The 23101-nt window shown below is 36.4% G+C and overlaps 3 protein-coding genes across 3 annotated transcripts; 2 read left to right on the forward strand and 1 right to left on the reverse strand.

The window, feature by feature from the left end:
• Positions 1–1189: 1189 nt before the first annotated feature.
• Positions 1190–19419, forward strand: LOC133531908 (peritrophin-1-like). Its single transcript, XM_061870320.1, has 6 exons — positions 1190–1348; positions 6687–6790; positions 13372–13485; positions 15591–15720; positions 17726–17840; positions 18333–19419. The coding sequence occupies exons 1-6, from the start codon at positions 1342–1344 to the stop codon at positions 18502–18504; spliced, it is 642 nt and encodes a 213-aa protein (XP_061726304.1). The 5' UTR covers positions 1190–1341; the 3' UTR covers positions 18505–19419.
• LOC133532081 (DNA repair protein Rad60) lies at positions 2425–5341 on the reverse strand. The gene is made up of 2 exons (XM_061870575.1): positions 3852–5341; positions 2425–2526 (listed from the first exon to the last, which is right to left on the reverse strand). The coding sequence occupies exons 1-2, from the start codon at positions 4984–4986 to the stop codon at positions 2459–2461; spliced, it is 1203 nt and encodes a 400-aa protein (XP_061726559.1). The 5' UTR covers positions 4987–5341; the 3' UTR covers positions 2425–2458.
• LOC133531907 (uncharacterized) lies at positions 6891–10206 on the forward strand. Its single transcript, XM_061870319.1, has 2 exons — positions 6891–7239; positions 8207–10206. Exons 1-2 carry the CDS (start codon positions 6951–6953, stop codon positions 8902–8904), a joined length of 987 nt encoding a protein of 328 aa, XP_061726303.1. The 5' UTR covers positions 6891–6950; the 3' UTR covers positions 8905–10206.
• Positions 19420–23101: the final 3682 nt, after the last annotated feature.

Consider the following 23101-nt stretch of genomic DNA (forward strand, 5'->3'; position numbering starts at 1 on the left):
CCATTTTCTACTGACAAAGTTGTTTGATAGACTTAGTGGGTGTATATTTTTTTTAATCGATTCCAAAAAAAGCGGCCAATTGCGAGTCGGACTCGCCCATGAAGGGTTCCGTACCATTAATGACGTGTTAAAAAAACTACTTACTAGATCTCGATCAAACCAATTTTCGGTGGAAGTTTGCTTGTTAGATAAGTTTATATAATGGAAAAATAGTTAGCACCCCATTGCATTTGTTTCAAAAACTAGCTTTAAGAATTACTTTTTAAAAATATACTTGCTACCCTGTCAGGGTTCTATGTGCTACTTTAATTATTTGTAGCGTTGTTGTTTTTCGTCAACCCTCTCACCCGCTATGGACGCGCCTAAGTACTTACTTAGGCTATGGGGCTCCTATTTTATGCTATACGTGACGTCTGACGTCTGAACGCAACGCACAGCGTCGGCGGTCAATACAAGCACAGTGGACGACGACTTTTCGCTGTCGTTGATACGAATGGTCATGTCATGTGCAGGACTGTGTGTAATTTAGTAATAATGGTCAATTTTAGCAGTTTATGACGGTATCTTTGTTATTGGAAAAAGATATACAGCACGACCGTATACAAAGGAAAGTAAAGACAACACGTCATCAAATATTTTTGAAGACAGAAAAGAAGTACTTATATTATTTTGATAAAAAAAATACTTATAAGATAACAATTCAAAATTGACTAAATATGTGTATTTCTGTTAACCAAAAGCAATTTAAATATAATGTAGGTTTGGTGCAACCACTAACAACAACAACAACAACTATACTAATTATCCATCAAAAAGACGTCCTAGACCCAAATCAGTTGAAGAAATATGCCATTTTGTATGTGACGCTAGACACGACCTCAACGCTGCAATGGTTTAAAATAACTAAAGACGCGATGCAAAGCGTTTGGACGCCGCATGTACGACGTGACGCTGTAAGCTGCCGATGGCGTTTATAGGAGACCATAGCCTTATGTAGGTATGGTGTAACATTCAAATGATCCAAACCTTAAACTTGCCAATACTCAATGCTAAAAAGCCATTGAACTAATCTCATTAATTCTTTATCAATCCATATCAATTAATCCTCAGTTCCTTGAAGATATTAGTTTTTTTATGTCTTTATTCCTAAATCAATAAGGTTTTTATTTCCTTGCTTTCGTCTGGTATTTTTCTATAAGATTGCAACTAATAATGAAAGTTTATATAAGGAAATGATACAAGTTTATAGCCAGACAGTAGAGAACAGTTGAGCTGTTTTTCTGTCCGTTGTGTTGTATTACAAGTGTTTAGTGTTACCAGTATAGAAAATAAATTAATATAATGATTGGTAAGTTTTACTTATTTCTAAATAGCATCATCAGGACATGTTTGCCGTAAGCCAGATGACCTGTGAACCAAAACAGCCACCCTTTGCGTCCCACAAATTGTCAGGCGTCACGGTAGACCTCGTCGGAGATGGCGGGATGAGCTTGACGCCTTTGACAGAATGATGGCAGCCTTCCGAGCATACGTGGAAGAATAAGAGCCTTTGCCCAGCAGCGGGACAATATGGGTCATAATAATAAAATATAATCCTCAGCTTCAAATCCTATACGATTTTAGATAAATTGCCGATAAAGTTCAACGAATTTAATGGATCGATCAAATGCTAGATACCAAACTACGTTGGGAGCAATTTTGATAGCCCAGACTGTACAAGTGTTATATTAAACGTCAAACTTCTAACTCTATGTACCTATCTAAAATCGTATGCGATTTGTTGAAAAGTGAGTGGAGTCCTTAACCCATTTAGCGCTAATCATGACACATTGTCGTTTTGCCTCGACGAAGCATTTCCTCTACATCTCTACCGGGAAACCTAATCTTACGACCGTAGCTCAATGGTGAATATCTTAGGCCGCGGACTCGACGCAAGCGGCGAGCGGCAAATAGGGTTGTTCGTACTATCGCCCACACTATTAACTGTCCTTCAGTGGACCTTATTATAAAAGGCATAAGGTCCACCGATGGACAGTTAAGGGTGTTGCTGTTAGTACATTTGCTCGAATCATTTGTGCGAATGCGTTATTTCGTTCGTTAAGGAGTCACATGAAGCCGCTTCCACACAATCGAAGCTAGGCTTAGAACGCACTGCGCTTAATCTCTTCCGGTTTCAGACACGTAAAAAGTGTAACGTGTAGCTTCATAAGCGCACGCACTTGCAAGACTGAAACAGACAGACAGTGCGTTCTAAGCCTTACGCACTCATTTTAAAACGACACTCGTAAAATTATATATGTCCGGTACTACTTTTGGTTGCTAAAAGTTAAGCTCTTGCATAGCGCTGTCTCGCTCAGGCACCGGAGCTGGGCGTACCGCATCATTGTGATAACAGTGTTGAAAATAAAATAATAATATACAGCATTCTAAAATAAAATAATATGTATTATAAGTTCATTCAATTCAGTATTTTTACATCGATGCATCCTCCACCTTCAAGGTCTAACTCTCTCGGCGTGTTTTTACCTAGAACAAAATTACATTCATCCATCAATTATTAACACATTAACAGAACATGCATTTCTAATTTTAAAAAAAATAATAGAGTCAGCCCAAGACAAGTTGGCAGCGATTTTGACAGCCCAGACAGTGCAAGTGTTATTTTATACGTCAAACTTCTATGAAACTATAGGAAAGAAAGAAAATACTTTTATGAGGTATTTTTTTTCTTTCTTTGGGAAAAGGAAAAACCCTTGCTTGCCCTTAATATAAGGCCGCAGACTAGACGCAAACGGCGCGCGGCTCTCAAATCAAGGCCACCCAAACATTACGCTCGAGCAAAATGTATGAACGACCTTTATTTGCCGCTCGCCGCGCCGCCCGCCGCTTGCGTCCAGTCCACGGCCTCACACACATCTGTTACTTCAATAGACAATAGATTGTTACAATAGTGTATTACATATATGAATTTAGGACCCATTTTTGGGTGCATTTTAGGGAGAGAACAAGACTATTTATCGAGATGACAGATCTACAATGTGATAGGTATTTTATTGTCTCTTTATTGAATAAAACTTGAAACGATTCAACTCTTTTTAATAGTCATTGATGAAAAAAACAATTGTAATATCGGAAAGTTTAATCTGTTTAAGTTGCTTTATGAATATGAGTATAATTAAGAAAACCTTTATATTTTATAACTTGCGAAAATATGAGTTGTCCCTGTTGTTTTTTTAAATATACTCGTATTAATCGCATTGATACAGGAACAGTCTATAAAAAAATAGCGTTAAAAAGCGTATCAATACCTCTTCAAGTGGCATATGTCGTTTTTGGGTTATTAGAATTTTGATTTTATTTCAATTAATCAAATTTGAAATTTGAATGACATAATCGGTCAGGAGTCATCGTCCTATCACTCCAAAGGATAAAAGGTGTTCCTACAATCTGTCAATAGCCACACCCAAAATTCTGAGCCGTAATTATTATTACAGTGAAATCTCAATAATCGGCATTTTGTTGGTCTTGGTACATCCATAACCTGGCACTAAAATAATAAATAGGGGTGGAAGTGCCAAAATCCACATAACAGTACAATTTTTTTTTATATAATATATTAGTATAGTGTATTGCTTTGACATACTAAAAAACATATCAATATAATAAGCAAATTTGCTCTAAGTCCCAGTAATACAAATTTTCCAGTAATCCGGATCTTGTATCATCATTAGTGCCAAATTAATGAGAATATACTATATATACATACCAAAAATGCACATTAGAAAATTGATGTACACAGACTTGTCTATGCATTTTTACATGCAGCTAAAGCAAAATAATTAAAAACTTACCCGAAATAATATCACCATCAAATTCAAATTTGAGCTTTTCAAAAGGTTTCTCAAAATGCTCAGCACACCTCAACATGGCCATAGCCATTTTATCCTCCGGCCCCACAATAATCTCAAACGGCTTCTTTACATTCTGACACTGGAACTTAAGCTTTATTCCGTTTCTGATTTCATTTTCATTGCTTGACACAGAAACCACACTTTGACTGACTATTCCACCGTCTATAAATTTAGCAATACTGTATTCTATTGAGTCTGGGGTATCTTCTGGCTTGATAATTTTTCCATTATATGAAAAGTATAGTTTATCATAACTCACATTTTCAGCTTTACTAAAATGCTCAAATATTGGTGTTAATTTTTGATATTTCCGTAACTCAAATTTTAAGATTGTTTTGCTTCTCCATTCAACTTTTACAGACATCAATTCGTTTTCCTCTAAAGTTTCATTTAAGTCTTCTATTTCTACGACGTCACTGGATTTTTGGTTGCTGAATAACTGCTGGTCATCACACTGGTCAGGGTATTCATCAGTGTTTCCAACACTATATATAGGTATCATTGCTTGTAGGACATTTAAAATACTGTGAGCTCCGGAATAATTTCTAGAATGCCTTTTATTTCTGCTATTTCTGCCTCTGCCGCGTCCTCTACCTCGCCCGCGTGGTGAAGGCGACGGTAGTTCGATTTCAACATTTCTACTCGAATTTCCCGCCATTTCAGTATCCATAGTGGTAGTACTGGAAATAGAGATGTTACTTTTTTTACTTTTACGTTTGGGCAATGACTTTTGAATATCAGCCAAGTTTGGTGAATTTTGCGCACCAGCAGTCCTCTTTGCTGAACTCCTTGTGTTTCGTTTGGGTCTTGCGTCGTTTATAGGCGGGTATAAAGCACAGAAATCTTCTATAGTTATAGAATCACTACTGCACGAATCTGTAGATTTCTTTCTTTTCTTTGATGGGGATTTGTTCTTCGTCTTCTTGCTTTTTGATGGTGATGTTGTTGGTACAATGTCGAGTGGTATGGAATCGTTCAAGTTACAGTCCGTATCCGCTTTAAAGTTGTTCATCATGGACTTAAGTTGTTGAGTAGGATTCAAAAAGCTATCATCTTCAGAATCCGATGAAGACATTTTTATTTAGAATTATATAAATAACACAATTATAGAAAACACAAAAGTTGCAGGTTTATCACAGAGACGTACGTCAGACAGACAAGCGTCAAGCTTGAATCGGTTATTTGTTTTAAATGTCAGTTGCCAGCGCTATAAAATGACAAATGTGCACGTATCAAGTTCATGTGGTGATAATAAAGTATTTGTATGGATTATTTTTGACTAACCGTACATTACTACAATAATCAATAAGGCGATAGTTAGACAGGCAATGTCAAATGAATGAAATAATTATATAAAATAACTACCTAATTTGCTTAAGCTTAAGCATTATCAAAACGCTATATCAATCCAACCGATTGCAACATCAATCGATGCGAGTTTGAGTATGCTGCGTTCCGTACATTTTCACAATGATTTGTACCTATTTATACTTTATCGTAGTATAGTCAAGGAATTGTTGAGCTATTTAGGGTTTACTTTACATAGGACATTTCATACCGTTAGTATGTTAGTATTAAGAATAGAATAGAATAGAATAGAATAGAATAGAATAGAATAGAATAGAATAGAATAGAATAGAATAGAATAGAATAGAATAGAATAATAGAATAGAAGCGTTTATTTGCAAGAATACGTAGGTACAAGGTGTTACATTAAATATTGTCACAGTATTCAGCCGAAACAGCATGCAAATATTAAAATATACTTATAATCTACGTATTCTAATCCCTATATGCTAATATGACATATTCATATATTCCTTCACTGAATAAAAACAATTTTCTTGAAGCAATTTGAAACAATTTTCTTCAATTTTCTAAGATCCAAATTAGCTTGAACTCTAAATAGCTCTCAATTAAAGCCCGTGAGTGTACAACACTATTTTATCGTCATTTGGGGGAAGCAGCGGGGGAAGCCAAAAACATAGGTGTTTTGTTGGACTTTTTGATCGTTACGTATCCCTGTGTTACATCTACTACTTACTACATTAATAAACGGCTAAACAGATTTGGCTGAACCCGTTAACTTCGATTTTACGCGAGTGCCAAAATGTTTGCAAAAAAAATCAGAAACCAACCCACTGAACGAGTACCTATATAAATTAAGATTTGTGAAACAAAATGTATACAACTTGAATTTAAATATAATTCGAAATGAGAAAATAACCAAACATGAATATGCTTGTGAGGTGTTACATCGTGTATCGTAGTATCGAAACGACTAAACGGATTTTGATGATGTCCCATCTCGTTAGCACTCTCAGTTACGCTACTAAATTTTTTTATGTGAAGATTGTAATGATCGTATTGTACTTAATCAAATATCTTATACTTCTTATGCACGGAAATCCAGTTATGGTCCGCGATATTTTAATTCCTTATAATTATCTACAGATAAATAAAGTGAAGGAAAACATCATCATAAAAATGACGAAGTTAATCACTGACATAAAAGACCGGGCGCAATTCGTGGAAAATTGCGTCACACTGCTATCAATTTGTATTTAATGTGCGATAATCTTGTTTAATCCCCAAATATTTGATTTGAAAGATGTACTTAATGTAATTTTTTACTTAGAGGTCTTAATAAAGCGAAATAAAATACATATGGGCAAATAATGTCTCATTCTTATAGGTCAACTTTAGTCTAACTAAATGCGCTCTCCGTCTGCCTGACTGGCTAAACCTTTGTAACGCTATATTTTTTAATTGCAGCTAGAAGTTTAACTTTCTTATTGGCGCTGGGAGCCACCATGGCGACATACCGCCCCTTCGAGGGTGTGGACCCCAACACCCTGTCCTGCGACCCTGAGGGTCAGGTATGTACCTACCATATAACTTAACCAAGATATTAACGTAGAGAGGTGGTGGGCGAGGCTTCTATTAAAAAAATAATCGATAGATCGCTTTATCGCGTCGACATCGGACATCCCTACTTTTTGTCAAAACGGTTGTCAAAGCGTACTAACCGACTAAATTATGTATATTGTTTCCGGCATGTTTTCGGCTATTTCAAAACATGTTTTCAATTTAGTTGTATTACATTTGCTGTCCGTTATGTTGACAAGTGAAAGTAACAAAGTATGGAATGTAGCAATTGTAGCTTCCCGATTAAAAATGGGTTCGTTCACAGACGCCGAGGAAGAAAAATTAATAAAAATGGTTATATCTAATGATATATTATATAATGCGTCCCATGTAAATTATAAAAGTAATTTAATTAAGGACAATGTGTGGAAGGAGATCGGCAAGGAGTTGAACAGAAATGGTGAGTATAATTTTGTATCCAAATAACTTTAAAATATAAGTTAAATTATAACATTATTGTTATATGGAGTAAAAAACAAAATATTTATAAATTTCTAAATTTATTTGACAGTTTTTCTCTTATCAAATCAACCAAAACGAGTGAAATTAACTATGTTTACTTTTTGTTTTTTTAGTATCGTAATGAAATAGTCAGACCTAGCTAAGTTGGCAACGATTTTGATAGCCCAGCATGTGCAAGTGTTAAGTAAACGTCATAATTTCTTAGAAGTTTAACGTTTAAAATAACACTTGCAATATCTGGGCTGTCAAAATCGCTGCCAACTTATCTTGGTCTGACTTTTTTTATGAAATTTTTAGCGTGAATTTCCCAAGACTATTTAAAACCAATTTACACTATTACCTAGCTTCACTGCAAATAATATTAGTATTTATTCCTCAAATTATGCAATTTTGATGAACCTATCCCATCAATGTTTTGTGTTGTTTAGATACATAAGTTATATTCAATTTGACTCTTCATATTTTTTTTAATTGCGCCGCCTACTAATTACAATTCTAATTTTATTGTCTCTGATAGCCAAAGGCTGTCTGGAAGAGATCACTCTTAAGCGATAAGACCACAGCCTGTTGTTACCTCTATCCAATTGTCTTTATGTTTCTGTACATTTATTGTAAACTATGTGAGGTGTGCAATAAAGAGTAATGTATTGTGCTGTACGCTGTGTGTGTATTGACATTTATGTAAGGAGGGGCCTTACGGGTACTAAGAGTCAAGTGACGTCACTCACGAATTCTAGCCAATCATGCAGTCTAACGCAACTACTTGTGACCAATCGCGCGTGATGCAAACTCGTCAATCAATCGCGTTGTGGCGTTACACTGCATGATTAGCTCGAATTCGTGTGCATGGTTGTGTGTTACAAAATTTAACACTTGTTATCTACATACCTACCTTTTGCTTGCAGGTGGAGACTGTAAAAAGAAATGGAAATGCATAAGAGACACCTACCATAGATATAAAAAGAAAATAAAAGTTACTGGTGCTGTTCCAAAACAAACGAAAGATAGGAGGCATATTTTATTATCTTTTCTGGATAGTTTTCCTCCTCAACCGAGATCAGGAGGAACAGGTTGGAGCGGAGGTAACCAAGAATTATTGGAGGAAGAAAATCATTGGCAAGCGGGAGAAATACAGAATGCTACGGAAGTAAGTAATGATTCAGACGCACATATGTTAATGCCTGATATAATTATAAAAGAAGAATACAATGAATCGGATGTCCAAATGTTTGGTATTTCAGAAAGTAATAGCATAGATGCAACACCTCAGAAAAAAATACTAAAACGGACAAATAGTGATGACCACAGTTTCCAAGAAAGGGACAAAGTACAGAGTACCTTATTTAAAACCAATAGAAAGAAAGGAGATGACATAGACTTGTTTTGTCGCCATCTTGAAGAAGTGTTGCGGAATCTACCTCCAATAGAGAAGGCAAAAGCAAAACTGGAGATGAATAATATCCTGTCAAAATATGAGATTTTGGTTGCAACTAAGTTTGAAAGATTGAGTTATACATCAGTGTTAAATTTTTCAACAGATTTAGATTCGACATCTGTAGACAACTCATATTCAGATATGCAAAACAATGATCAAACAGATTAACCCGTCATATATGTGTGGTCGTCCAATTCGTGGGTTAAAATCTGGGTTGAGCTGTATTGAAAAATTGTTCTCCAAAAAAGGCAAAAAGATAACTAAAAATTCGACCAGTACCCTTATCATACACAGACAGGAGGTTAAAACCTTTTAACCATCATAGATAGAGCATGCTCATGTTGCGTACAAAGTATCAGTCTTATGAGCCTGTTGCGAAATGAGCCGTAAATGTTAAAGGGTTAAGTAATATGGAGATAAAGATTTACATAGAATCTCCTATGCCTATTCTGCTTGTTGTTTGAAGCTACAAGAATAGCCAGGACTAGATGAAGATAGATGATTCAAAAGATGCCCCTTCAAAACCAAAAACATGGACTCTTGAGTCCACGTTTTCACTTTTTCGGTTCACGGAATGGCTGGGAGCTTACGAAATGTAGTACCACAATACATAATAGTACAACGTACAGAAGGTTCACTCTCTAAAAACGCATCTATCATGACAGATGTGTCCGCAAGGTGGCGCAAGCGCGGGCAGACGTCCGTTCTGTAGCGGTGCGCGGCAACCACTACTGCTAGACACCAACATTGGTGCTGGCCGTATGTACTTGTAGCATCGCTAGTTCGCGACGAAATCGCGGAGTGAGCCACGTATGGCGATGCTGGCATATAGAGAAAATTAGCCTGACTAAGAAAAAATAAAATGAATATTATCCTTAACTGAATGTCGAGAAGTCATGAAAATAACCGATAATGAAATCGTGAGGAATGATGTAAGGACAGCTTTTACAATATTGTAATGAATGGCCACCTTATTGTGCTCGCGACACAGCATGACAAACCATGGGGCCGCCCCATAAAGAATAAATAATAGTACTACTTTACAGAAAGGAAACTAACTACAAAACTGAAGTTTGAAAGCCATTCAGAGACAAATCGCGTTGTCGGCTTCTAATGTATGGCATTGTCCCTTAGTGTTGGCCAACACTGCTATCCCTTTCGGCTATTTAGGAATGTCAAAATTTAAGTCATTATCTTATCTGTGGTTGTGCACGCAAAGGAACATCAAGTTGCCAACCCTAATAATTGCTTGTAGCATTGCTGAGCCGAACGGATCCGATGACGCCCGAACCCGCCCGTAGCTGTTGACATTCCCCGCGTGATCTGCTAGAAATCTGACCATGCATTGATTAAGGGAATCTTGACACGAAAGGAGAAGAGAGAAGCTAAGAAAAATGTCACCTGTGTTGACAAATTAAGAAATAATATATGTATGTATACAATGCAAGAAAAGTTTTTTTTTTACTTTAATTATTTAAGTTTTTATTCTCCTTTATCCATAAAATCCTTTTTTTTAATATTGCTAAGTTCAATGAAAAACTAGCGTCTGCTAGAAAGCCTGCTTTCAATAAAAAAAACCACTGCCAAATCGGTTTACACGTTTAAAAGCTATGGTGTCACAGACAGACAAACACTCATATTCATTCATATTCGTTTATTTGTATTAATTATACATTATTAGGTACATAGGTGCAAGATGGATGTCAAACATAATTACATTAGTACAAAGGAAAGGAAGATACAACAATAAAAATACAAAACATGTCATTATAAAGAATAATTAAAAATAATATATTAATAGACTATTGATCCAAGAATTCAGCTACGGAATAATAGGCCTTCCGGATTAGAGACGACTTCAGTTTCAATATATATATATTTTTGTCATTTTACTCTGTATTCTGACCCTGCATCTTTCGGTTTGGCTCATGGTTGACTGGTAGAGAATGCCTTCTGGCATTAAGTCCGCCATTTGTACTCTTCATGTATTGTGCAATAAAGTTTAAATAAATAAATAAATATATCCTAAGTTGGTGCGAGCGTTTTTTATACTCATTGGAATCTTATTATAAAGTTTAGGTCCTAATACGTGTCAGCAGAGAGCAGATTTTCTTAATCTATGTTTCGGCAATTCTAGTTCATGTCGCCTCTGGTCCTGGAAGCGGTCCATATTTTCATCTGAAACTTCAAAAAGAAATAGAAAATTCAAAATTATTCAATAAAGCACTTAACACACATCTAAAAGACAAATCTTTCTATACGCTGCAGGAGTTTTTTGATCGTTAAATTAATACCTATGCTATGAGTAGGTAACTTAGCTCTTAAGTACTGCCTGTGATCTCAAATAATTGTCTGTAAATCTTTGTACTAGATTGTTATTTAGTTATAAGACTGCTGCGCCCTTGCAGGGTACATATTATGTAATTTTGTGTACTTAATATGATTGCAATAAATGCTTTGTCTTGTCTTGTCTTCTAAATTTAGCCTAACATATTTAACTACCTCTAGAATTAACAATGAAGGTAGCGCTAGAATATGGAAGTCCATAAATAAGTGACGAGCTGGTGCGTCAGTTGCCACCCATTTTCCTTATAATTTTCTTTTGTATGATGAATGATCTGTGCCTGTCTGCAGCCAAGCCCCATAAATCTACTCCATACGACAAAACTAGAGTGACCGCATGCGTGGTAGGCTATTATTAAGTTTTCCTTAGACAGGATAGGCATAAGCCGAGATATTGTATAGTAGGCTGAGTTGAGTTTGCTGCATATCCTGTCGATATGTTCCTGCCATTGCAGACCGGAGTCTAGAGTAAAACCCAAGAACCTAGCATGCGTAACAAAAGTGACGGCGATATTGTGGTCTAACTTATAAGATTGCTCTTTTGCGTCGGGGTTAAGAAGAGTAGGTAATGAGTGGAAACGGAAGCAATAGGGGAGTTTCATCTATCAAAATTCAATTATGAAACCATAAGATTTATTTTTAATTTAAAAATAAAATTTTATGTTTTATTACCTCTATGTCACGTGACCGCAAACGGCGACCACCAATGAGTGACGTCACTATAGCAGAATGAACTGTCGCCTACCGTATTTCCGAACCGATACAACCTTCATATCTTCAGGAAAAGAGCGTACTACCACCTTAAATCCATCGAAGTTTATATTATTATGGCGGCTGCCTCTTTAGCGCGAACATTTATCGTGTTCGGTTTACTCGCGCACCGAGGGTTCCGTACAAACTTTTAATTATCTCATGTAACTATAAAGGCGAAAGACTTGAACAGTGCCCCTAGTGTAAATTTTGCCGGTAGCGAAACGTGACGTACGCGTTTGCGTTAAGTCTCATTTTGTATGGGTTTTTGAACAGCGCCCCAAGCGGGACGTTTTGGAAAGTCAAAAATCTCATACCAAATGACACTTAACGCAAACGCGTACGTAACGTTTCGCTGTCGAAAATATTTACACTAGGGGTACTGAAGTACCTATAGGGAGCGTGCATGAACTGTAGGAGGCAGCACAGGAGCCGTCAGATTTTTGGCGCGAGGCGTAAATGTGATATTTATTGTTCCGATGTCGCCCACAAGATGGCAGAACCTACTATGCACAAGAAAACACGTGACGTGTAAATGTACATGTTTATGGTTCCGATTCCGGCCACAAGATAGCAGACCTTCCAACGCGCACGGTCCCTATATCTATGTAAACGGCACCAATCATGGGACATTTAAGAGAAAATTTGGAGTATTTTTGATATTTCACCGACATCTGTGAAATTTCTACCGCTTTATGCTTTAAAAGTTAAATGTCCAATTCATCCTTTATGTTTTCTATGTATTTAATGAAAGCTACTGCAATTAGTTTCAATATTATTAACCAATTAAAACTATGGTGTTTTGCTCCAGTCATGGGATGTATGGCGCAATTAATTTTCAAACTAAGAAATACGGAAGGTGGAGGTAAGGAATGAAATCTCCATGTACCAAAAAGTGTCATCAAAAAACCTTAAATAGGTGGCGCTACAATACCTAGAGTACTTGAACAAAAAAATCAAATCATAGACAGCGCACTTCACTCCGTCAATAACGCCTAGGTTCTTACTCTAGCGCTTCTGGAGAGATTTGGAACTATTATTTATATCTGACAGGTGGACACTTTTGCACAGTTCTATCATAAGAGATTTCACTCCTTTTTTATTTTTATTTATTTTGTTTTATTTATTAGGAGAACAAACAAAGTAAAATGTACATAAGGTTCTATTAAAACTAACTTACACATAAAACGTGCATTTTCCTCCACGACAGTCGTCACCGAGATACACAGTCCAGTTCAGTTTACTTATTCTAATTATGATATGAATATCTATTTTCTATTGGCACAAACTATTGCATATTGGTAAACAAAAATTTTAATCCACTTCCACACTCCATACTAAGAAATATCACTGAAAAATTAAACTTAAGCAGCTCATTGGCTCTTGTTTATGGTAAAATGTTGCCAGCGGTTAAAAACTGATGGTAAATACTTGTTTTACAGGATTTGTCTATACTACCCCATTACTGCTAGTGCCTGTTGGTTGGCTATAGGGGTGTTTACTATAAGTAGGTAATTAAAATTATGACGACTAATGTTTCAGATTTTCCTCCTGCTGCCTCACCGCGAAGACTGCGACAAGTTCTACATTTGTGCTCACGGCAAGGAGGTGGAGTTCAACTGTCCCGCGGGCACCATCTTTGATTTTGAAATACAGGTTAGTTATCTTAGATCATTTAAGAGTCGCCTTTAAGAGCTTACCCTGTCGAAAACCTCGGCCAATGGTCATCAAAGAATACAATACTCACTATTTGATTATATATGTTCCAACGAAAAAGATACGAAGCCCTCCAGTGGTGAAAAGTCGGATTCGAACCGCACGGATATTTGTTCCTGGGTCATGGATGTTTTATATGTATTTTCCTACTCCTCTACTGTTATCTGTCATTTATGCATTCATTAACACGAATATAAGAACATACATAAAAGGTTTCAAGAAAAGTCTATATTGTCTATTCCTCATAAAAGCTCTTGTGCTTTTATAAGCTATAATGTTACTGCGATTAATGGCTACCAACCTAACAAAACCAAAACGAATACAGTTTTAAACTAAGTGCATTGCTGCCAACTTACAAAATATTCATTTGGTTGCATAGTAAAAATAATTACTTCATAAGTCAGAAACACGCATGTGACACCCGTAATATAGCAACACCCATAGACTACGAAGACCGCTTAGCGTTGCTTGTTAGTCTCCGTAGGCTACGGTGGCCAAAATTGAGAAAAAACTGTCCAAAAAATTAATTTAGCAAATAGCAAGTACCAGGGCCTCATGAGTTACGAGGAGGTGTCGCCGACCAGCCGGCCGCGGCCCGGGGCGGGCCGGGCGCGTAACTAGGTATGCTCGCGCGTCTTGGCTATATACTTTTGCTGTAATTTGTTTACCTAAATTAAGATTTATTTTTGTTGACTCGTAGGAAAAATATTGTATGCAACGTTGTATAAGTAGGTCAAAAAATTCTCGTGGCGTATTCCTTTACAATGTTCGCCTACGCCTTCGGCTCCGGCTCACATTGTAACTCACGCCACTCGCCTTTTTTGACCCTTCTTATACAACTGTTGCATAAAATACTATTACAGTACATATAGTGCTACTTTACCGCACTAGTGTGAAAATTAGCATATTACGTTACTGTCACGAACATTTAACGGGCCATATGTACTTACTGTAAAACGTTGTACGATACATGTGCGAATAGGTAATTCGCAACTCGTGTCGATTTAAAACACTCCCTTCGGTCGTGTTTTAATTTATCGCCACTCGTTTCGAATTTCCTATTTTTCGCACTTGTATCGTAATGTACTATTAAGTATTTATGAATATTGATATATTATATATATCGTTGTCTAAGAAGTACCCACAACACAAGCCTTATTGAGCTCACTGTGGGACTTATTTAATAGTCAATTTGTGTAATAATATCCTATAATATTTATAGTTTGGCAAGCCATTTCCGTCAGTAGAGAATTTGATAAATTTAAAAAATGTAGGCGCGAAGGCCTTACCGCGTAACCTTCCATAGAAAATTTGAATTTCGCGCCCTTTTCTATTGTCAAAATGCTTTTATTTATTAAATTTTATTCTTCCCGTACGTACAGTCGCCATCAGATATATCGGAGCGGCCAAGGTGATCAAAAATATGTGAACATGCATTCTAGTATCTTGACAATAGGGGCGTGTTCAGATATGTGTGAGCACCTTGGTCGCTCCGATATATCTGATGGCGACTGTACAATGATTGGAGTACTAATTTTGAATGTCCCTTAGGGCTGCGGAACTTTTTACCCGAAGGGGGTCCATCATCTAATAATTAAATTAAAATGTATAAATATCTAAATCCCAATAATCTAAATACGAATAATTCAAAAGTAATTAATTATGTTAATTTTACTAGTGCATAAATATTCAATAACTATTAATTTATATTATTTAAGTTAAATCGAATGTTAACGGATGTTAGATCTAGAGCAGAGCCCAACTGGGGAGGACCTTACAGAAAACCGCAGCCAAATAACACTAGACCCTAGTCATAGTGTTGTGTTCCTGCCGGTGAGTAAGGTTGCCAGAGCTCAACGAGGCGAGGGAGGGTCTGGAGTTGCAGGCGTACATAGGCTACGGAGACTGCTTACCAATAGGCACGCCGTATGCTTGTTTGCCGCCGACGTGGTATAAAAAAGACTATAGATTTATTATTGTAATTATTATTATTTTCTTGTATGGACAAATAAAGTTTTATTATTATTATTTATTATTATTCTTAGGGCTGCGAGTGGTCCTGGGCGGCTACATGTCAGCTTCGTGATCCGATTAATGGAGATTCCAATGAAGAATCTCTCGAGGGCTCTGGAGACAGCGAGGAACTTTGGTCTCCAAACGACAACGCTCAGATCGGTAAGGAAATCTTATACCTTTAAACGAGCAATTCTTGTATATATATATATATATATATATATATATATATATTTCCGGGATCTCGGAAACGGCTCTAACGATTTTGCTGAAATTTGGTATATGGGGGTAAACAATCGATCTAGATTAGTCTTATGTTTTGGAAAACGCGTGTTTTCGAGTTTTCATGCGTTTTTCTTACGACGCAGAATATGGTCGCTAATTTCGTGTTTCCGGCCACTGTCCGTCTGGTCCAGCAGGTTAAGACGCGGACTGCTAAACGAGTGTTACGGGTTCGTATCTCGCCCGGTGACTAACTTTTGTTTTTTTATATGTTCAAGTTTATGTATAATTTTTTAATTTTTATTGTTTTAGACAAGTAAGTAAGTAAGTAAATATTCTTTATTGCACCAACAATTATACATTTTACATACATGTAAAACTACAAATGAATTTTAAAGGAAAATAGAACCAGGTAACAACAGGCGGTCTTATCGCTAAAAAGCGATCTCTTCCAGACAACCTTTAGGTAGCAGGAAATTAACAAGTTTAATTTAGTAAAAAAATATAGTTAAGATTATCACCTATACACCACCATATTACAATAAATAGTTATAACCGAGCAAAGCTCGGTCGCCCAGGTACTTAATATTAATTAAGTAACATAGGGGATTATTAGTGGTGTCTCTTATAGAAGTCCTTCTTAAGACGGAAGAATAGCTTTTTGAATCTAACGAAATAACGGTAATTTTTCTATGATATTCCATTTCGGGAGAAAATGGTTCCCGCTAACTAAATCTTAACAAATCATTTTGATTTTGATGTCGATCAGTTCAGCATAATATATTTTAGCTTTATAGGTTTCGCTTTATTGAATTTTTTGGTAATTTTTCTATGATATTCCATTTCGGGAGAAAATGGTTTCCACTTACTAAATCTTAACAAATCATTTTGATTTTGATGTCGATCGCTTCAGCATAATATATTTTAGCATTATAGGTTTCGCTTTATTGAATTTTTTGGTAATTTTTCTATAATATTCCATTTCGGGAGAAAATGGTTCCCGCTAACTAAATCTTAACAAATCATTTTGATTTTGATATCGATCGCTTCAGCATAATATATTTTAGCTGTACTTATAGGTTTCGCTTTATTGAATTTTTTGGTAATTATTCTATGATACGAGTATTCCATTTCGGGAGAAAATGGTTCCCGCTAACTAAATCTTAACAAATCATTTTGATTTTGATGTCGATCAGTTCAGCATAATATATTTTAGCTTTATAGGTTTCGCTTTATTGAATTTTTTGGTAATTTTTCTATGATATTCCATTTCGGGAGAAAATGGTTTCCACTTACTAAATCTTAACAAATTATTTTGATTTTGATGTCGATCGCTTCAGCATAATATATTTTAGCATTATAGGTTTCGCTTTATTGAATTTTTTGGTAATTTTTCTATAATATTCCATTTCGGGAGAAAATGGTTCCCGCTAACTAAATCTTAACAAATCATTTTGATTTTGATATCGATCGCTTCAGCATAATATATTTTAGCTGTACTTATAGGTTTCGCTTTATTGAATTTTTTGGTAATTATTCTATGATACGAGTATTCCATTTCGGGAGAAAATGGTTTCCACTTACTAAATCTTAACAAATCATTTTGATTTTGATGTCGATCGCTTCAGCATAATATATTTTAGCTTTATAGGTTTCGATTTTTAATGCAATAAAAAAAGGAGAACCTATAAACCTTGTTTTTCAATGTTTTCTCTTTTTGTATATGGACGACCACGCGTGGTATACTTAGATCAATACCTGTAAATAGATGTAAGGAAGCGAATCGTCAGTAGCCGCTGATGTATTTGAAGCGTTTTCAAATGGTTTAATAGATTGATACAGATTAACCGAATATTCGGTTCGGTAAAATCGGAACCGAATATTTGTGTTCGGCAAACTCCATATTCGGCAGATCTGTAATAAAGTCCCTTGTTAATAAATCCAGGTGTACTGGACCTTCTGAGCGGACCCGCTGCCGTCAAACTGACGGAGACCCGAAAGTTCGGCACCATCTTGGACTGCGAGAACCCAGGGTCTGCCGCCAAACAACTGCCGTACAGGTTAGTAAGAGAAGAAAAATGCACATTTGTTTCAAGCAAGCTACGGAGACTGCTTACCATCAGGCGGGCCGTATGCTTGTTTGCCACCGACGTAGTATAAAAAAAAGCTTCTATCAATCTTTATCGTCGAGTGGCGGATTTGAAACCTTGGCCGCTCTAAGCTCCACGCCCCTATTATCAACCTGTCGTTTACCAAGAACGGATATCTCCGGCCAAACAAAAAGAAATACATTTGTCAAGGATTTGTGAAAAAAACACTCCTATATCTACCCTAGCCTGAGATCTTCGTCCAGTATTTTGTGCCCTGTATTTATTATTTTAGCCGGCCATTTTAGCCCCCAGTCAATAAGATGTTTTTCGTATGCGAATTTGCGCGGGTGGGGAGCGAGAGACAAAAGGGCAATATACAATTAGCCGGTAATCTCCGGCCTGGGTAGATACATATTTTAATTTTTTTTTAACGCCACGTAGTAACAAAAACTCGGTTTCCAGAGGTGACTGCCAGCGTTTCTGGCGCTGCTCCAACGGCGTGCCGCAGGCCGCCTTCTGCTCCGATGGCTTGTTCTTCAACGAACGCACGCAGCAGTGCGACTTTGAGGCAAACAGCAAGTGTGTGGACAGCCAGCATAACGAGCTGGCCGGTGAATTTATTGAGTACAAGTAATTTTACGGTTTGAGAGCTTGGAAGACCAATTTTATAAAGCTACAAATTATACGTCTCGCGTTGTGTGATGATTCCTTCCCGTTTACGCAGCGGCTTACGTGAGCGAATAACTCGTGAACGCGAAACGACGCGGCGCGGCGCGGGTGAATCAATCGTTTGATACCTATGGAAGTGTCCTACGTGGTCGATCTCGTTGCGAACGCGAATGCCGTGGGCCGCCGCGCCGCGCCGCTTCGCGTTCGCGAGTTACTTGCTCACGTAAGCCGCTGCGAACGGCGTGCGCGCGTTGCGGATTATAGAAGGGTACATCCAGTTCAGCCGACCGATCAAATACCGCAATGTAATGAAACTCGCATAGGAGTTCTCGTAGTATAAATGAGCCCTATTATCGTTTTAGACACGCTTTTATTTAACTTGCAATGTAACTATGTACCTAGGTATGTGTGTACGGATCAAATTTTGTAAGTTAAATTTGACCCACTTCCCGGTTTCCATTGAAGTTGTAAATGTACATACATTTGTAAGTCGGATGACAATATGCTGTATACTATCGAGCTGATCTGATGGAGACAGGAGGTGGCCATGGGAACTCTGTGATAAAACAACGCAACATAATTGTGTTTGGGGTTTTTAGAATTGTCTCGATGAGTGTTGCCTGAAGAAAAAAAGTACAGTCAGCGATAAAAGCTTGTACCAAAAATTATATCTTTGCCAAAAACTTATTACCTATGCAGTAGCTGCCACGCAAAATGTTTGTAAACATATTTGGAAGTTTTGCAAACTAATTTATTTAGAAATGTAACAATTTAAATTATAAAAATACAGTAATAAATCAGTTATTTTTTAAATCAAGCCCCAAACAAAGGAGACTTAAAGGAACTGCCACAGGAAACATTATTAGATGCGAGAGATATAGGTACAAGATAAGGTAAGTCAAAAGACATGAAATATGTTTTATTCACGGCGATAAGTGATAAAACCTATTTAAATATCTATTGGTCTTCTAGCCTCAATAAACGATATATTAGGAGCAATCTCTAACTAAATACTTGTGAATTTGTGTGAACATTCAGTACTTTTACTTATAATTATAAACCAAATATTTACACATTATTGCATAGCTTCCGGCCTCACGGGTAATAAGAATGGGGCCAGGGGACTGATTTTTGAATTTTGAGCGCTCGAGTTCGTCACTCGAAAATCTGTGGAAAACGGCGAAATGCTATTTTTGAAATACGAGCGATATATGTTGGGAATCGAGTGGTATTGACCACTCGTTTTCAATTCCAATAGGAGAATTTAAATGCCTACTAGTGGAGATATTATTGAACAAAGTACAGGAAAACGAGTGGTCGAAATTCAAAAATCGGCCCCCTGTACAGCGGTGTCACACACACGAATTCGAGGCAATCGTGCAGTCTAACGCCACAACGCGATTGGTTGATGAGTTCGCATCACGCGCGCGATTGGTCGCAACTAGTTGCGTTAGACTGCACGATTGGCTCGAATTCGTGTGTGACACCACTGAACTAGTACAATTCATAGTGCCCGTCCGCTGAAAATGTTATAAAAAAAAATGCATTTATTTCAGACAAACATGGTCCATATTTTGTTAGTACATCTTAAGAATTAAAAGCTATGACTAAGGTTAACTTAAAAAAAAATAAACTTAAATAAGTATTTTAGGTACTAGAGATAAATGCAGAGAGGACCAGTGCCTTATTAGGCCACTGTCCCATCTGTCAGCCACGACGGTCAGGAATATGAACCATTTCCAAATTTAAAGGTTTTGGAAATAGCTTTATTTTATTACCTGAATAATCACATAAATTTAAAGATAGGCGATAATAAAATGTAAGTATATAGTTAGTTAAGAAACTTTGTATAAATTATAACCAACGAACGGGCTGTAGTCGTAAATATAGTTTAAATTTTTTTGTACAAAAAAACAGTTTTTTTACTTTTGTTTCTTATGAGGGAAGAACAGCTCGCGATCCTAGAACACATAATTATACTTAAAGCCCGACTAGAAATATCTGATCATGAATGGGCGACTGACGGATGCAAATTACGTCAAAATAATGTCGAACAATATACGTAATATGGATACTACTACAATCGATTTAAATAAATAGAACATAATTTCTAAAAATATATATGTAGTATTTTATTCTTGAAATGATTCATCATAATTTATCTTTATTCGATATTTTCAGTTCATTCCTTTTATAGTTATATACTTATATAGGGGATACTTATGTAAGGTGCGTATTCGTAAAATGATACTTCACCATTATTTGGAACTTACTAATATAATAACAAAAAAACTACATTATATTTTTATACATAATATTACTCGAATTTTATTAAAAGTTTTAAGCGCCAATTACATCCACACTTCCCGATATCAGGCCCGAAATCAGTCTCGATATCGGGTCTGCTAATCGTTTTCCGTTTCAAGGGATATCAGCACATCGTTAAGAATATTTGAAATGTTAAAAATACTTTGTCTCTAATTGCCAAAAATGTTCAATATTTGATATTTTTGCATATGAACCATTTTTTACATTTTAAATATTGTAAACGATGAGATTATATTTGGTGAAATGGAAAAAAATACTCTTGCTCGGGCCCGAAATCGGGTGCTGATATGAGGCCAGGGTGCTTACCGGGAAAATCGAAATTCGCAAATTGCGGGGATCTTTCTCTTTTACTCTCACTAAGACGTAATTAGAGTGACAGAGAAAAATGCCCGCAATTGACGAACTTCGATTTTCGCGGTACGCCTCCTGATAAAGTGTGGCTGTATTTGGCACTTTATCCATCTCATGCCTTCGTCACGATATTGCATCCATCGGCCGCCCTTTGCTGATTTTTGTCAAGAGGGCGCTGTTATTCTCATGTATAGGGTGACAGTTCAGTTTACTATGGAAAATTTAGTTCAAATGAAATTCCGCAATATGGCGCGTGATCATATATTACTAGTCAGGCTTTAAATACTAAGTAATTTTTATTAGATGTTTTTGTATTTTTCAATGTATATATAAAAAAAATCTTTTTTGTGCAAAAAATATCTCAAAACGATAATATGACAGCCATGATTTCGAGTACATATTATTCGCAAAAAGATCAATTTTATATTCAGATTTTTTTGATGAATATTGTATTTTTGTTGAATATTTACACTTCGTTATCAATAGTTTTAAGGATAGTGCTGGTTTCACTATTGTATTGTTTATTAATAATAAAAATTGTAAAAAAATATATAGTTTTGTTGATTGCCCTTAATTTATCGAAATAAAAGCAGATATAAAGTTGGATTTTTATTTCCCTGTGCACACATAAAACAATGGTAAGGAGGTAAGTTGCTAGTAAGTAATCAACATATGGTAAGGAGGTAAGTTGCTAGTAAGTAATCAACATAAAAGAAGAATAACCTCAGAATGAATACAAATGACACTTTCTACAAAACCGAAGTTTGACAGCGATTCAGGGGGCTTACCGCGAAAACCGAAATTCGCAAATTGCGGGGATCTTTCTCTTTTACTCTTACTAAGACGTAATTAGAGTGACAGAGAAAAATGCCCGCAATTGACGAACTTCGATTTTCCCGGTAGGAGCCCAGGGACGAATCATGCTGTCCCTTTCTAATGTATGGCACTATGCCTTTCGGCTATTTAGGGTTGTCAAAAATTAAGTCATTGTCTTATCTATGGTCGTGCACGCATAGGTACAAGTTGTACCAAGACTAATAATTGCTCGGAGCAATGCTGAGCCGGACGGAGCCGAGAATACCCGAAAGGAGGAGTGTCACCACACTGGTATAATTAGAGTCTGACCAAGCTAAGTTAGCAGCGATTTTGGTAGCCCAGCCTGTGCAAATGATAAGTAAACGTCTTAATTTAATAGAAATTTGAAATTGAAAATAACACTTGCACCGTGTGGGCTGTCAAAATCGCTACCAACTTATCTCCTATCGCCTTAGTTAAAACAATATATATACACCGTGGGCCAATTAAACCCGACAGACTTCAAAGGTGTATTCTTGACCGCATTTAGAGACTAAAATATCATACAATATTTTCTGAAATCGGTCTTGTTTTAGAGATAATGACAATTTCTGTGAAAATTTGTTTCTTTTATAACTTAGTCAAAAACGCCTTTTTAGCTGTGACGCTGCCACTATGTGACTTGGTTTAGACATACCTACTGACAGATATTAAAGTTTTAAAGTAAACTCGCAATTTTCGTCTGTAAATTAAAAAAAAACTTCAGTTCTTCGTTGTAATGTTTTTTTTATTCAGCAAGGTGTAAAAATAAATAACGTGTCGTGTGCAGAAAACGCTAAAGGAATTTTTTTTTCGGAAAAAAAAAATTTTTTTTTGGCGAATTTGGCCAAAACCCATATAACATTTTTTGCTCCTTATGACCTCAGGAATGCGTGGTTAAAATCTGTCGGGCTTAATTGGCTCACGGTATATATATATATATATATATATATATATATATTGTTTAACTAAGGCGTGGAAATGCGTGGAATGCGTTTTAGGAATGCGTGGTTAAAATCTGTCGGGTTTAATTGGCCCACGGTGTATAT

Source organism: Cydia pomonella, chromosome 26 (genome assembly GCF_033807575.1).
Source record: "Cydia pomonella isolate Wapato2018A chromosome 26, ilCydPomo1, whole genome shotgun sequence".
NCBI classification, from domain to species: Eukaryota; Metazoa; Arthropoda; class Insecta; order Lepidoptera; family Tortricidae; genus Cydia; species Cydia pomonella.